Source organism: Schistocerca serialis, chromosome 3 (genome assembly GCF_023864345.2).
Source record: "Schistocerca serialis cubense isolate TAMUIC-IGC-003099 chromosome 3, iqSchSeri2.2, whole genome shotgun sequence".
Classification (NCBI taxonomy): Eukaryota; Metazoa; Arthropoda; class Insecta; order Orthoptera; family Acrididae; genus Schistocerca; species Schistocerca serialis.
The window spans coordinates 46,431,370-46,449,379 of NC_064640.1; the positions used below are offsets into that span (position 1 = coordinate 46,431,370).

General features: G+C 39.0%; 1 protein-coding gene across 1 annotated transcript in view; it reads left to right on the plus strand.

Moving 5' to 3' along the window:
• The window catches only part of LOC126469698 (uncharacterized), an 894,140-nt gene that overhangs the window by 45,763 nt on the left and 830,367 nt on the right, over positions 1-18,010 (plus strand). The window contains exon 2 of the mRNA XM_050096872.1: positions 13,625-13,711. Within this exon, the coding sequence (XP_049952829.1) occupies positions 13,625-13,711 (87 nt within the window). The remainder of the gene's footprint in view (positions 1-13,624; positions 13,712-18,010) is intronic.

The following is an 18,010-nucleotide window of genomic DNA, read 5'->3' on the forward strand; positions in this document are numbered from 1 at the left end:
GTAAGTGACGATTATGATTGTTTCGATGTCTTCCAAACTGGTGTGAAATGGGGCACTGTTCTGTATTGCTACCGCAATCTGGTGTGGTTGGGACGCGATTTTTGAAGTGTCAACGGTCTAGGTGGTACAGCAGCTGAGCGCCGGGAATCACGTGTTTCGTTGGCCTTGCACGTGTTTATGGTGACTTGTCGCTTCGTGCCGGTTTCTCCTATGCTGGACATAGCTGCGCGATACCCAGTTAGATCTCTGATAGCGCTCTCGGGGTGTAGCGTTCATATTCTTAGGTTCGTTTGCGCAGTTGCCAGCGGGCTCATGTGCACGCGCAGAGCTGAATTCGCGTATGAGCAGTGCTTTTCCCACTTCTGGCTACTTGAAGTGTGGCTGTTAGCCATACGAGCAGTAGTAGCAATTAGCCAGATGCTACCCGAAAAAATTTTTCTGGCGCGCCCAAGCTGCCAGATTCGCGCATGCGCAGGACAGTCTGAATTGTAGTGGACGATCATTCTCCACGTGACCCATGTATATCTTTCGTGATATTGCTGTTCACTCTTCGTTTACAGCTCCCACGACAAATGAAAAAATAGATTTCTGTGACCAGGAGCCATCAAATGAATTAATATACATCCCCATAATCAACGGCTAAAATAAGTTAGTAGTTTGTTTTCTGATTTTATATTATTTCCACGTTATTAGCGATCAACCATTAATTATCTTGCAGACTTATGAAGTTGTTTTTGTCGATTTGCTAGAGAAATTTGCTTCTATTAATGTTGTCGGCCGAGGCACTCTATTTATTTGAAACGAAGTGTTTCATTCCACACTATTGCCTAGTTTCAACTGTTCGTTCAATTTCAAGTGCTCATTTTCATTTTCTGGCGCGTATGGCATTACACCATAATGAAGAACCAAACGAGATAGTACAGTACTGGTACTCAAGAAAATTCACATCCCGAAAACAGCACAGAAAAGCTGAGTGCCAGGTAATTCAGTGCGAATCTGGACATACGAATGTGCGCTTTAAGCCGAATTAAGCATTTTAGTATTGTTTACGAGATTCCGATGCTTTTTCTTTTACGACATTGTAAGATCTATTAATGCTATATACGTATGAACATATGTAAATATTCACTTGAATCTGATGAAGCAGGCAAATTTGGTCAGTAGTATGGAATTAAATATTTTATTTCAAATATATTGACAGCTTTAGCAGAATTTTACAAATCTGCCTTCTGTGAAACACAATGTTATTCGATCATAACACACTTGTCTAGCACTCCCTCAAGGCTTGACGTTATTTGTTAATTTGTGTTGTTTACATTTTAAATTCATGGAATGCCATTCTATGGTAAATTGTAGACCGACAGCACACTGTTTTCTCGTTTTAACTCTCCACATGGCTTTATATTTATTCGTACAGTAGAATATAAACTGCCAGTTGTTCTGTTTCTTGGCATCACAGATAACTTGTTTATTTTTTATACAGTTTGAAATAGTCATTGAATAATTTGTCCGTTGTTCTGGTGTAAGGTACAAAAACATTTTTATTTTTGCAAGAAAAATGTATTCCTTCGTAGTAGGTTTTTGCAGTACTGTGTAGATTTAAACCTGCAACATAACAATATTGCAGAGTACGAATAAATTAATAATAAAAAAAACTGTGAAAGTCACCACATAGTAGAATGTTAGGGTACTTTGAGCCTGTAGAGTCTAATTTTGAAATGAATATTATGCCAAGGACTGCTTCCTTATACGCAGTTCTTATCTGGGTAGGATATTACAAAACAGTTGCTCCAAGTACTACCCCGTACGCGTCCTCTCAACAACATGCCGCAGTGCTGCACATGGCCACGTGTTGCCCCACCACGCACGAAATTCCAAATAGAAAAGCGTAGGAGTAGAGCAGACACCAAGCACGGTCTTCCGGCGTCATCTTAACTGTACATGCACAGTAACTCCTATTTTCTGGCGCTTTCTGCCAACTGCTCAAACGAACCACCTTTCATCAAGGGGAGGTAGCTTTTTGTGTTGTCGTTGGCGTAGCTACAGTCATCTGCCATCAGTTGGCGCTGCACTCTGTTGTGAGAGTAGTTCAGTTTTTAGTCTTGAAGTGTGGTGTAGAAATATGGTTTCGGCCACCATTCTCGTACTTTCCTGGCATGATGTTGATGGCTACGTTTCGATTTGTAAATAAGTGCATGCATGTTTCATTGTCAAATATTGCTGGTAGATGCCTTGAGTGGCGGTCACGAAAATAGACACCTCGAGGGCACACACGCTGCTTGCAGTCCACAGGCGCCTAGCACTGTGATTCGCCCGCCTCACAACTTTGTTGCCCCACCGTTACAACAGTACAGTAGGTCGGCGCCAACTGAATGTTCAATGTTCATTGTTCCCATGCGGTTTAGTATGTTCATGTTCGGTTCCAGTCTTCCATGGGATGTTGCTTTGACATGTGTTTGATAGTGAGCGGAATGCAGAAGCAAGGGCGTACGTGTAGTCTTACTCCAGTCGGTGTGCGTAAAGGGCGAAAAAGGCATTCGAAAACAATCTAGAATAATCGTATAGGAATTTACTAAAGTTTTTTACCTGTCCAACGCGGAAGAAATCAAGAATAATATAAATTATGCACAAGTTCATAAAAACGACAAACCTTGTGGCATTTCGGAATCTATTGTATTCCATTTCAACTCTAGATGTGAGCATGTGTTTAGATTCTCCAAGAAAGGAATGTAAATGAAAACTGAAATCTACGGAAATTGACGATTTTGACGAAAAGTCAGTGCGTAGAAGTGTGTTCAGATAGTACAGCAGAGTAGAGTATCCAAAGGCTCGAAAAAATGCGGGGTGATCCCGGTTAAAAAATTAATTGTGGTTCATAGATCTCCGTTCTGTGTCTACTCCGCTCACCTGGTATTTATTCAGAAAGTGTAATGCTGGACGGAACTTTTCAATGGAATACAGGAACATTGCAGCAGCAAGAACGCCGTTTTGTGTACAGTGCACTTAATGCGTGCTGATGACAATAGTCTTGTAGTATACTTACAAGGGAACCTCCCCATTGCATCCCCCTCAGATTTAGTTATAAGTTGGCACAGTGGATAGGCTTTGAAAAACTGAACACAGATCAATCGAGAAAACAGGAAGAAGTTGTGTGGAACTATGAAAAAAATAAGCAAAATGTACAAACTGAGTAGTCCATGCGAAAGATATGCAACATCAAACATAACGTTAGCTCAGGAGCGCCGTGGTCCCGTGGTTAGCGTGAGCAGCTGCGGAACGAGAGAGCCTTGGTTCAAATCTTCCCTCGAGTGAAAAGTTTATTTTTTTTTAATTTTCAGACAATTATCAAAGTTCAGGCACTCACACATAATCAACTTCGCTCACCAAAATTGCAGGACATGTTCAGATTTGCTTGGACATATGCAGGATTTGACGGTCTACACACGGAAAAATTTGAAAACGTTAAAAACCTATGTTTTGACAGAGCACAGGGAAAACTGTAAAACTGTTGAATTCATTTATTGCAGTTTATGTGACAAACTCCTATGTTTTCATCACTTTTTGGGAGTGATTAGTGATTACACATCCACAAGAAAACCTAAATCGGGCAAGGTAGAAGAATCTTTTTACCCATTTGCCAAGTGTACAAGTTAGGTGGGTCGACAACATATTCCTGTCACGTGACGCACATGCCGTCACCAGTGTCGTATAGAATATATCAGACGTGTTTTACTGTGGAGGAATCGGTTGACCTATGACCTTGCGATCAAATGTTTTCGGTTCCGATTGGAGAGGCACGTCCTTTCGTCTACTAATCGCACGGTTTTGCGATGCGGTCGCAAAACACAGACACTAAACTTATTACAGTGAACAGAGACGTCAATGAACGAACGGACAGATCATAACTTTGCGAAAATAAAGAACGTAAACTTTTCACTCGGGGGAAGACTTGAACCAAGGACCACTCGTTCCGCAGCCGCTCACACTAACCACGAGACCACGGCGCTCCTGAGCTCACACTACCCTTGATGTTGCCTACTCAGTTTGTATATTTTGCTTATTTTTTTGATAGTTCCACACAACTTCTTCCTGTTTTCTCGATTGATCTGTGTTCAGTTTTTCAAGGCCTATCCACTGTGCCAATTAATAACTAAATCTGAGGGGGATGCGATGGGGAGGTTCCCTTGTTAGATAAAATTTGGGTTTCACAAAACCTGTTCTTCTCGACTTCAACGTAAGTAGTGGCCTCAAACTACCTACAGGTACTTTGGTATAGCGTATATCGGCGTTGTGGGAGATGGGTGCAGCGATGAAGGGTGAGTAAAAGCTGCAAAAAGAAACTTTTGGAGATGATGGTAATATTCTCGGACTTCATAAGGCGAGTCGTGGGAACAAAAAAATACTTGCTGCGGCGCACTGGTACTTAGCGCTGTAGCGTGCGGAGTCTCTCGCAAATAAAATGCGTTCAAATTGACACGGTACAATAATGATTAATTTTATAGTGTTCTTAGCAATTTTCTGGTTGGAAGTTTTTTTTTCAAGGTCCAACAGGACACACATTTATCAGCGATGACAGTTTTCATTACACAGACGGAACAATCTTACATATCTTAGCGTAGTTTACTTTTATTGCGGAATACTTTTATGCTTTTCTGATAAAATATGTCACATGCAACAATCAACTTTCACAATTTTCATGTACTCTTTCGGTGCAAATATGCTAGGGGTAATGTTTTATCAACAGGTAGAAGTAAAAACTTATTTTTGTTCAAAATTTCATGTATTGTTAGTTTTTACTTTTTTTCATAACAGCCGGAAAGAATTTTCGTTTGAAAAGAACACCATCATATTCTATATTAAAAATAGAGGTACTAATGTTTTTCTGAAGTTTTACTAACATTTGAAATTACAACTGGCTGGCAATGCATAAGTTGGTGAGATGACCTTGAGGTGCCTATTTTCGTGGCGGCTGCTGTAGTGCATATAAGTTCGCATGTTTGACGGTTGTGTAATGGCTGGTTATGTTTATTTTGGTAAATAGCTAAAATCCACCCCCATACTTTTTGTCATGAATTTTACAAGCATTGTACCACAAATTATTGTCTTTGGGTTCAGGACCACTGCACAAGTGTCCACCACAAGGCCGACGTATTTTTAATTTACGTGCAGAATGTATGCATAAGTGGGCTATACATTACTTCAGCTTATGTGCATTTCGACTTCCTGTCATTCAGCTTAAAGTACAGCTATGGTTTCTGCATTTTTCGTGTTTCCTGGCACGTCATCACGAGAAATGCAGCTGCAGTGTTGTCAAACAGCATATCGTATTAGGAATCAGAACTTCTATAGTCTATTCCACGTTAAGTTATTGAATTAGTAGTATGTGTGTGGTTTCTCTCTGAATGGTGCTGTCACTGGTGTATGGCGACTTGGCTCATGCCAGGTATATCGCAGACGGGATTGAGGTGGACTTCTTAACCGAGGAAAGGGAGCTATCCCTGAAGAGTTACTTGCTTAAATATAGACTCAAGTGTTCCTACTAAATGGTGTACAGTTTGGCCTTTAACTTATGGGGAATATGTCGAAGAGAGTCTTGTCTGGAAGGTTTGGTCCTCCTGGTGTTCGCTTAAAGAAAGATGCAGGTGGAGAGACTCAAGCTTATAATTACGAGAAACAGTGACCATACGCCTCTGAGCGAATAGCAGCTAGTGGAAACATGTTGAGCAGGTCAGCAGATAAGCCTGGCCCTACACAAACATCTTTTGTGTCCGACGCCATAGTGCCAGTATTCCATAACTCAGACTCTGACGACAGAGAGCCTATCCGAGTATGCCCTGGTCATCATGTTCGATCGCCATCTTGTAATCCAGCTCACCCATCTTGGGTTCTGACGTCATAATAGAGCCACACCATTAGTATCCTAAGTGTGGACCAGACTTCCACACTGTCATAAAATAGTCCGACAGGTCTGAGCTGAATTGTGATAACATAATGCTGTGCCAGTACGCTCCAGTCACCATATTCAATCGCCATCTTGCATTCCACGTCAGAATCCTTAGTTTCTGATGTCATAGTTATGCTGATGCACACTTCCATGTCGCGGTTTCAGACTTCATTGAGGCTGTCCCAGTATTCCAAGTCAGCGAGCATATCAATGCACCATTTTGAATTTCCCACCAATTTATACTTAGGACAACAACGCTTCTTTTGTTGGCAACAGAACAGCGCAGTTGGGCTGTTTCCTTTTTTTTAAAAAATTCCCGCCAAAATTTTGAATTTCCCGCTCTTTTATTCATAGAGAAATTGGCCTTTGTCAGGAGGGGTAGGGTGTGGGGAAATCCCGTGGGTGATTTATGCCGTCATCAGTGACGTCAGTACGCCAGAAAATCACACCAGAACTGTTCTTGCCATAACGTAACATCAGATGTCTCCATAGGCTTTCTAAATGGTGGCAGGTGACACACATATAGCAAGTCATTGGATTGTTACGTCAATTTTCTGGTGAAATGAATGAATGATCTATCGAAGTTTCCGGCTAAAGAAGTGAGAAGCCCCTTCCGGATGTAGTCTTGTGCTTTTAAAACCATTATTGGACCAACAACACAGAATTTCGCTTTGGCAAATTCGGTACTGACAATTAGAAAACTGAGATTTCCACACACATTTATGACAAATACTGAAGCTATTTGTAAATGGACTGTTAATGTTTTCAACAAATGTAAGTCATCCACCTACTTCTCGCATACTTTATGAAGCCAATGAAAAAAACTAAATGTGAGTGTGGCTAGGCCTCTCGTCAGGTAGACTGGTCTCCTATTGCAAGTCTCTTTAGTTAAAGCCACTTTGGTGACTTGCGTATTGATGAGGATGAAATGATGATGAAGATGAAACAACAGCCAGTCCCAGAGCATGGAAAATGTCCAACCCAGCAGGGAATCGAACCCAGACCCCTTACATGGCATTCCACTGCACTGACCACTCAGCTATGGGGGCAGATGCGAAGCCAAAGAACAACTCAACACTGTAAAACGCTATATTTCACTAAATCTCACATGTTTGGCCTTACTACATCTCTCACATACATTATGATATGCCTTTCAATTATCTGGAAATCTTAGCATTTTATGTCCAAACTTAAACAGTACACTGCCTTAATGTCATGATCAGAACACTAGTTCATCATAGTCTCTCATCACACACACACACACACACACACACACACACACACACACACACACACACACACACACACACACACACACACAATAACTGTCAAGCAAATGGTTAGAGAAATGTATTCATAGAGCTTACATAGCAGGAAAATGTGCTTTAATAGTTCATATAGACACATGGGTCACTTTCTCAGTTGGCACAGTACCATACTAATGGTGGTGGTGGTGCACAGTACCATACTAATGGTGGTGGTGGTGGTGGTGGTGGTGGTGGTGGTAGTAGTAGTAGTAGTAGTAGTAGTAGTAGTACCTTGCATTCATAAATGATTCTTCATTTAATTTACAAGTGGTTTACATTGTACATAAGATGTCTAACGTTTACAGCATTCTATCTGCCACTCACCCATAGTGTCCAGGCTTATTGGTCATCAAGAATACATTGATAAACTTTACGACCCTAATATAAGACTTCATTGCACAGGGGGAAGTCACAGACCCCCAACTAGCACTGAAAAGTATGAAATGCTCGTGTGTTGGGGAGAGTGTTTTGTGAGGTGGTGGTGGTACAGGGAGCTGTAGTGTGAGAAGCATTTTGCTACAGTTGGGGTGTACTCTGTCGGACATTTTGGCACAGTTTGGAGGCATTTTGATACAGTGTTTTCTGCTGTAACATTTATGAGGTTAGGTGTTGTGCAGTCTCCACTGATCCATTTCCTGCTTCGTATAAATTCCGCAGTCCAGGTTTCATCTGAAATATTTCAGATTTATCAGAAAACTTCAGAAGAAGTCTCTGCTATAAATTTCTAGCATGTTACTCACCTGTGACATTCCAACACAGTAAACCACTGAACAGGCTGAATGTATTTCTGTGAGACCACTCTACAGGTTAACCTGCACAGTTCTAAGTTTAGAATCCGTGACATCTTCGATGTTAGGATCGTAGATGGCTGACCGAGGAACGTGGGTGCAGTCCAAAATAATTGTTCCAATTCCCGTGACATTGCAGTCATCCACCCCTCACCTCTCGTCCTCAGAGTTCAGGCTTACTAGCCATCAATTGGACTTACTACTTGGGCCTCCAACTCCATAGTCATAGGCTGATCATTATCAGGGAGTGTCATAAGAGATCTATCACTCACAGGCACCTTTGATCACCAGCATGAGGTGCGTCCCTGTTCTCTGTTACGTCCTGGAGTTCACTTTCGGCTCGTGCTCTGGCAGCTTAACTTTCTCGCTACCTGCCACTTTCCCGATGGGTGTTAATTCGTCACCACCTCGGCTTAATGCCGTAGCCCATGTTCACCTTGGCCTTCATTCGCTTCCGTAGGACACTACTCCAGCCTCACTCTGTCACCTGCAGTTTCACAACCTTCGCACAGGACTTTGCAATAGTATCTTTGTGTACACTGATGGATCTCGGACTGACCGTGGTGTCAAGTGTGCCTTTGTCATTGGCACAGACATGTTTTGGTATCATCTACCATAACAGTGCTCAGTATTTACAGCAGAGCTCTTCACCCTGTATCGGGTCACACGGTACATCTTGTGACACAGGTTTTTCAATTGCGTAATCTGCTCCGACTCTCAGTGCCCTTCAAAGCCTCTGTGTGCTGTACACCGTCCATCCCTTAATGGAACGGGTCCAGGAAAGTTGTCACTTGCTGCTCACTCTTGATGGAGCCACTGTGACGTTTATGTGGGTTCCTCGTCACATCGATTTGACAGGAAACGAGGCCACTGATGCTGCTGCCAAGGCTGCAGTCCTGGTACCTCGGCCCACTAATTATTTCGTTCCCTGTGATGATTTCTGTGTTGCTGTCTGTCAGGAGATGGTGTCACTTTGCCATCGCCACTGGACCTCCCTTCACGAGAACAAGCTTTGGGCTATCAAGCCTCTCCCACCGGCTCGGAAGACCACCTCTCGGCACTCTTACCATTAGGAGATAATTTTAGCTAAGTTGCATATTGGGCACCATCTTTTTAGCCATCACCATTTGTCAAATGGTGCTCCCCCACCACTTTGTGCTCATTGCACTGAACCTTTGATGGTCCGCCATATGGATTGTTTATCGATCAACATGCACGCTCTCGACTAAATTTTACTTTTTATCCATTACAGCAATATGGTTAAGGATATTTAATTTTTGGTTCAGAACCTCAATTTGTTTGTGACGTATTTTATAGACATTTATCCACATCCCTGTTTTTAGCTGTCTTCTTTTCCATCGATTGGGTTTAACGTGCAGTCGTTTTTAACTCCTTTCTGTGTCTTCATTTTCTACAGTTCCGACTTAGGCATGTATGGCCCTAGTTGTTTTTGCACCTTAAAACAAAACATAAAAACTAACTCCGAGGCAGAAGAAACTGACTTACACACTCAATTATAAGCATTAAACCATTCTTCTCTCTCAAATCAGCACAGCAACAAGCTCCCTGATGCAGATCCCGATACGCTGGAGTGGAAATAAAGTCAACATGGCGAACTGTGTCTAGATTTTGAGTTTCCACTATATCCACACCAGCACCGAGGAGTAAGCGTGCAGACAAGCTCCCTGTTGCAGCATTTGATATACCTTAGGGCACAGTTCACAAAGTACCAAATGTATGTTAACTATGTACAGGAGTTGTATAAAAAATAAATAAATGTATTTTTCCTTTTACAAGGTGTGATATCTTTTATTCCATCATACTCATATACCATGAGACTTCACTGTTCAGATGTTGAAGAGAGAGCTATAGTAGTTGAAAATTTACAATTTCAGAGACACTTTACATTTCAGTTTCTTCTGTATCAGAGAGACTTTGCACATTTATAGTTTTCAGTCATATACTATGCAGATGAAAATACACGTGATGCTTTAGGATAGCAACTGTTATGGATTCTTCAGTTGAATATTAACTGCAATCCTTGCTGTAATGAATGTCTTTGTTCTGACATATAGTATCTATGAAAAATATTTCTCATGAAATTTACTCCGTGTATGACTTATCTGGCATTCATCCAGTACAGGTGACAAAATTTTTACATGTCTTTTATACGTCTACTGAAGCAACTTTGATCAAGGGCTGCCTGTCCCCATGCACCAATATGTGCAGCACAACGGGCAAAATCACAAGCAATTAGTGTGTGAACTGTCTCTCATTCTCCTTCTTCTGAAAACTGCACTTCCTGCTTCTTATTAGACAAAGCAAAATGGGTGCTCATGGTTTAAGACTTCTTACTACATATAGTTCAAAATTCAAGATGACAATGCCTCCTGTGGTAGATGGTTGATTCTATATATACCCATCTGCTGTATGTCGTATACCCTGTTATATGATGATTCACAATTTCGTGTAATTGGAATTATATGTATCGAACAGGTGAACCACACAAGGTGTTTATGCCAGGCAAGGGAGGCTGCAGAAAGCTACTTTCCCCATGAACTTTATTTGTACTGCTGCTACTTCAAAGCAAAAATCTGTGTGATTTGAGATTTTTTGTGGAGTGCAGTCCCATACTTTGCTGTCTGCATATATTGCTAGTTCTCCACCCAATTAATGGAAAACGTTTAATTCATTCTCCTTTAAACCATGCGCTCTCATTATGCCACATTTTGGAACTTTAAAATTGCCTGAAGTGCATACTGTTTTATTCAGTGTATTAAAACACTGAAAGGCACATGTTGGAATATGACAAGTACCAAGCACAACCAACTAAGTGGAATATTGTTTTTGTCACATTCCGACATGTGCCTTTCAACATTGTGTTGGATAATTAGTGTTTTAAATGATGAAACTTGCTCATTGTTGCCACTTTTTACCTGAGAAAGTTCCTATAGAGTGAAACCAGTGGCTTAATAAATGCACCCAAAATAAAAATGGAGATGGTTTTCTTAACATTCAAATTAATCAGTTGTGGAATCAAACTTGATCAAATATTAACTGTCTTCTGCTAATTGTTTGAATGGAGTAAAACACACATGCCAGTGACTTTTTCCTACATGACAAATGATAAGCATGCTGAATAAAAAAGGAACTTGGCAAGAAGATTTTATAAGGCCAAAGCAGTCACAAACACTTAGAAGTCTCTACCATTTATTCCTATTAGCAAAGCCAAAGATAAAGCAAAAATTGTTTCTGTTTTTACACATTTTGATGTTCATAAAATTCAAGTGGGTCCAGTGCAGTTGGCATGCTTTTGTACAGATTACAGGACTTTCTGCCTATGCCTATGACAACAAATGGTGGATGACGTGTGTGCTATCAAGAAATTAAAGAGGAGACGTAAACCTTTTATTTATCCATCCTTGTGGACCAGCTCTTTCTTTTCCATAACAAAGAAGACCAGATACATTGAACATACTAAAAAAATTTCATACTTTTTAAATTAAATCCCAAATCAGCCACTGGAAGAACATGTAAACTATCAGATGAAGAGCTGCAAAGAGCCTCACAGATTACATTGGAAAAGAACTAGCAGTTTATCAATAAACTGCTTGGAAAAATCAGGTTATGCCTTTTAAAAGAAAACTGCAGTATTCAGGGTGGTCAGAAAGCTTGTAAGGGTGTTGCAGGGGAGGCTGTTAAGAAAAAAAATTCAATACATTGTGCCATTCCCAAGTTGTTTAACATTGAAGTTAGGCAATCAGGGCACTGCACTCGCAAATTCAAGCAGCCTGCCATATACAAATAGTTTCAGTAGTTGTTCTTATAGCATAGATGATAGCGCACAAGACTGCTCAGCCTTTGGCCTGGGTTTGATCCTTACTGCCATCCCATGTCCAATTTTGATATCGCTCTCTTGTGTGGTTTTAGGAAACCAAATGAACATGTTTGGTGACACTGTCTCTGGCAAGCCTCTTGAATTATTATGCACAATGGCTTAATTGGCTAACTTCAGTGCTAAATCAGCACAACAAATAAATTTTTTTCTTGACAGTTATTCTTAGCACAACCTACCCTGCAATACCCTTAAAAGTTTTTCAGACTGTTTCTGACCAGTCTGTAAAATATTAGACACTAATAAGATTGTTACTGTATCACCATAATATCTTTCTTGTTGAAGATTAAAATGTTTCTCATTGCAAAGCACTCAGGTAACATATTGTTAAATAATAACAGATACACCATTGTTGAATAAATAGTATTGATTAATATTAATGTATTTTTAAAATGAAGGTATAGTTAAGTAAATTATTCATAACATTTTTTGAGCATCTGTTCTTGTGGCGCATGTTAAAATATTTTCACAGTCAACACAAAAAAGCCAAATTTAAATTTAAGTGTATAATTCTAATAACATAATAAATTGATCATCATTAAATGAGAAATAATGATTTGGGAGCCTTATTAGTTTTTGAGATTTATTGTTTACATTAAAACTTATTACTAAGTCCAAAGTCCTATAGCATACACACTAGTTGCTGAGATTTTCCTGTAAAATAAAATTTATTTTAAAATGTTCCCACTGGAATACCATCTTGAAATTTGGCGATCACATTAACAAAAAATGTACAACTAACATAATTTTAAAAAATAAATTTTCAAAAATTAAAAGTATATTGGTTTAGGAAAAGCCGGCATTTTTATGAATATCGTCAAGTAGTTTATACCTTTGTAAGTTTAGAAGAAACTAAATAAAATGGTACAAATTTTAGGTCAAAGTCAAATAGTTTTTGAGGTAGGGTGGTTTTTAAGGTTACCAAATGTAACAAAAAACACACAATTTTCTAAGTTTAAAAAGATAATAAATAAAAAAAATGAAAAGTCCAAAACAATTATAACCTGGGATTTTTCATGCAAACCATTACTACTGTAAATGTTCAAAAATTTTTCAAGAAGTAGACCAGAGGTTCATTTTACATGGACTAACCTATTCTCCTGTGTATAATATATAATGGTGTGCAGATGGATAATGAGCCAGAATGGAGTCAGCATGTGGATGAGCTGATTGATAAAATCAGTTCACTATGTTTTCCAATTAAAAGTACTTTTCCTTTCTTTATTGTTCAGAAGTAGTTCTCATACAGTTGACAAACTAGCATATTTTTGATTCATACACTCTTGAGCAGTGTAAGAAATTATCCTTTGGAGTATTGCATCTAAAGTCAATATTTTATTTAGTCTTTAAGTAAAAGCAGTAAGGATGGTGTACATAGTAAATACCTTAGGGTGGAATAGGATTCAACCTAACATATTACCACCCAGATTTAAGTTTACAGTGGTTTATTTAAATCACTTAAGGTGTATCCTAAAATGGTTACTTGATAGTTGATTGATAATATTTGTAGATAAATATTCCATATTGTGTTGCCCTCTGATGTAAATATCGCATTTTTATTGAGCTTTGCACCAAAATGAAAGTTAACTAATTTTCGTTGCCTATTTAAAGTTTCTCATCTAACTAGATTTATCGATGAATCAGGTTGTAGATCCATTATTATTATTATTATTATTATTATTATTTTCAGATGACTTGAATGTACTTGAAGAGATACGCTCTTTTGGTGATTACATGATTCAGCACATCCCTGACGAAAATGTAGAGGAACCACATGGTAAGACTGGGCCCAGATTACTAAACTTACTTTTTCCAGCACTTTCATTATCAGTACTTTCAAGTGGACAGTTACAGTCTTTGCATATCAGTGGGATAATATTATATGAAAAGAATAGATTGCTACTCAACACACATAGGAGGCAATGAGTAACAGACAGGTACAGTGAAAAGACCGCTAAACATTTAAGCGTTTGGATAAAAAAAGTCATCTTCAGAAATAGAAAACACACTAATTCACACACATCTCCCGTCTCCTCCCCGTCTCCCTCCAAAGGAGGACTTCTCTGTGCCTGTCCCCACCTCTGTGTCGAGAGAGTAACAATCTGTGCTTTTCATGATATTGTTGTTATTACTTCCAGGACTTTTGATTGATTGTGCTTCAGTGGTGTAACATCTGATTTAGAGTTCCAGTACTTCAGATAACTGAAATCTGAGTGCATAGACTGGTATGGTTTGCACAACGTCACAAACAAACATCAGCTCATTGCATTTTAATCTGCCAAATTTTCACAGAATGCTCTGGGAGTATGATTAATAGGACAGACATTCTGAGAGAAACAGGAAATACTATGTTGTCATGTGTGCCACAATGGAAAGGCAATGTTGCACATTCAGTAATAATCAGAAGTTATCACCAGGTTGGATATCACAAACAAACTCATTATTTTGTAATTAGTATGTCATGACAATTGAAAATTTGTGTCAGATCAGGACACAAACTCAGATTTCGTACTTTTTGTGAGCAGTTGCCCTGACCATGCCTCTAGGCTGGACTCTGACTCCCACTGTCATTGATGTTTGCTCATAAAACTTCTGAACACTCTTACTATAGGTTCTCCCATGGAGTATGTAGGAATAACATATCTGGTGAAACAGAATAGGTGGAAGACTCTGGCTTACACTGCCATAACGTTATGATGGGCTGAACCTGCTATTTAATAAGTATACATCATGATGATTGAAAGTTGTTTGTGTCCTCCTTTAAAAATTCTTCTCTTGAGCCAACCAGTTTCCCCCTTTTACTATTGAGATGTAGGCTATGACTTATAGACAACTGCTTTCAGTGGCATTGACAGGAACTAAAGCGGTTTGATCCAATTCATGATATAAGTGGTTAATGGACTGCTTCAGAATTATTAAACTGGGGTCAGGTATAATGCCTCAATCAGTAACAGACTGAATAAGTATAGTGTTTTTGCAGAAGCTATATTTGCCACTTCTGTGCATGTTATTGTTGTTTCCTTCACTATGTATTCTCATATTATAACCTTCCTTTTAAAAGTCCTTGCACATAGATGCTAGGTCCTATACCACTTGGCTAACCCATGAATGTGCCTTGGAGTAGTTTGTTACCTGGTTTTAGTTACCTAATTCTTCCTATAACAGCTAACCTGCATCTCTTGTATAACAGATACCAAATATCTGGGCTTCTTCATCTTTGATGCTTTCTCTGAAACAGTTGGTCTCCCACTGATAGCTAGTTGAGCCTTGGCTACGCATACATCTAACTGAGACACTTTGATATCTCAGTAGCAAAACTTTTTTTCTGTATCACTGACAAAATGGGCCGGTATTGTTCTGTTTCTGTGGGTCCAATTATGTGCATAGTGTTTTACTACTTTAAACTATTGCCTCTCCCTTGATTTTTCCAGTTTTTTTACCTTACACTGTCCATCTCAGCCATAACGTAACTAATTTTTACTTAATATTTACCTATTTCATTGTTTTATGCAGAGACCCTATAATTTCATGTAGTGTGTCACTTAATTCACAATTTCCCATGCCATTACATTCTGCATGATTAAACCGTGTTTCTAACCCATGTACCTGAACTGTAGTATAGCACAAAGCAAGTGAAAAAGTTCTTAAAGTATCTGTGTTCCCTATTTTCTACCTTTTGGACTCTTTCTGGCACCCTCACACTAAACTTGGTTGTGATAGATGGTTTAAGTTTTGAGAATGTAGTGACATGGAAAATTGTCAACTAAGTGACTCTCCTGTCCGTGATGCAGAGAAATAAACAAATAGTAAGGAGAAATTAGTGACTCACTAGTTGAGCTGAACAGGGCCGTGTAAAAACAAGAAAGATTAAGATGAGAGACAGTGGTATAGAAAAGTCAGAACTGGTTGCACATAACAGGGGCTACAGGAAAAGAGCAATATCTCAGTTTTGTCAGTGACACAAAAAACAGTTTTGCTAGTGGGATATGGAAGTGTCTCAGGTGTATCCAAGGCTCAACTAGATACCAATAGGACACGAACTGTTTCAGAGAAAGCACCAAAGAGGAAGAAAGCCCAGGATGTTAAGTGGCAGTTCTGGAAGAGGTGTAGGCTAGCTGTTGCAGGAAGAATTAGTTAACTAGTATCAGATCACAAATGACTTCCGCGATTTTGCCAAGTGGTTGAGAACCTATTATCTTTGTGTGAGGACTTCCTAAAAGTTATGTTGTGATAGCACGTGATGGAGGAAGCAGTACTGACAAACGTAGAAATTTCAAAGGTAATTTTGGCAAGAAGCAATACAATTACTGAGTTTGTTCCTGTTTTAGGCATTACAATCAGCATCAGTTGAATGACTCTGAATCAGGTCAATGTAATTGATCAACTCCATATATCAGGTAGTGGACCAAACTGATTTAGTGTCTGTCAGTGCAATTAGCAAGAGGGATTTTATGAAACGTGGTCTACATTTTGACAGAAAGGGGAAAGCTGGCTGACTTGCAGGTTCAACATATGAGAACAGTTGGCACTGATACAACACCATGTCACTACATCTTTACTGATTTTCTACTAATCAGTCCATTAATTTTATTTTGATGCGTGTTTTATTTCAGTTTTGTGCGTATCCCTTGTGGCAGTTCTCCACCTAGTCTGTCTCCCCATCGGTGTTATTCCCAAATAACAACACTGTCCACAGTGCTCATTATTACTGGCACTCAATTGAAGAGTGGTGTTCAAACAATGCTGCATAATACAAAGTGCTATCAAGCATAACTGTTAGGTATTTAGGAGTTTAGAGGTGTTCCAGTGTTGTTCTTTCGTAAAATGGGTTCAAGTTGGGTTTAAGTTCCCCTGTGCCCCTCTTATTCCTAAGAGGGAACATACACATTTGTTTTTGCAGTGTGTTTGGTTTGTACTGGTTACTTTTATAGTATGTAGAGAGGATGTATAGGATTGTCAACATTGCTACTACCTCTACAGTCTCATATATCTCATATTGGTTGACATTAGCTGTCAGCATAGACAAAATTTAGAGTCCTGAGGCTGAGGTTCATACTTTGGATCGATATTTAACCCTCCAGAACTCTCAATCTGAAAATTACTTGGATACATGCAAAGACCTGACATGTCTTTTGTGCAGTTTATCCCATTGGTATATTTTATTGATATTTGGGGTTCAGTAGCTAAGATACAAATTATTGTAATGAATTAAATATATATATTTATTATTCAAAATTATAAAAATGACATATTTTCAAAGATACAAGTAAGAGTTTACCTTTTGTTACAAATTTTACTACAAAGTTAAAGTTCCCGTAGGGTGAAATATAATTGTTTCCTATTGTAGTAGCTTGTGTTGTAAATTACATGTGTAAAGTCTGGAAAGGACAGATAACTCACTGGAAACATACACCAGAAATTACAGAAGAGAAATCAGAAAATATTTGGCAATAAATCAGACTTACATGCGCAGTTTTAGCACATCTTTCACAGATGACAATCAAATATTCGAGGCATGAATAGGTGTAAAAAAAAATTTGCGACTGAATCTTCTTGACTTACCCTTTTTTGTAAGCTTGCATTGCATGCGTTTTTTGTGGAAATTACAGAATTTGAAGTGTCAGCTCTCTTCCCAATTATTGGCCACATATATTGTTCTTGCCGATTAGATCCTGTTGTAGCTTCATCAGGGTTCGGATTTATTTCTAGGTCACCTACGTATTCTCTTATTATAGCCTCAGTATATTCTGTGGCTTGGTTTCTAGTGAATATTTCTGCAAATTCTTTGGTTTTACAACTGGTCTTTGAGGTGCTTGGAGTACATTCAGCTGTAACTATTGGTGATGTCAGTCTCTGCACCTTGACTTTGTTATTGTTTCATTTGCCATTTTTGTAGAAAGACATCTTTTTTGGCTGAAGGGGAAAAGGAATACCCCTTCAATTCACTGCACGTCTATGTAGCTGGTCTTTCACCAACTCCTCACCAAGTTTCTTAAAAAAACATTGCCTTCTCTTAAGTTTTATGTTATTTCTAGTGAGAATGAGCTGTGCATTGACTCCAGCCATATTTAGCATA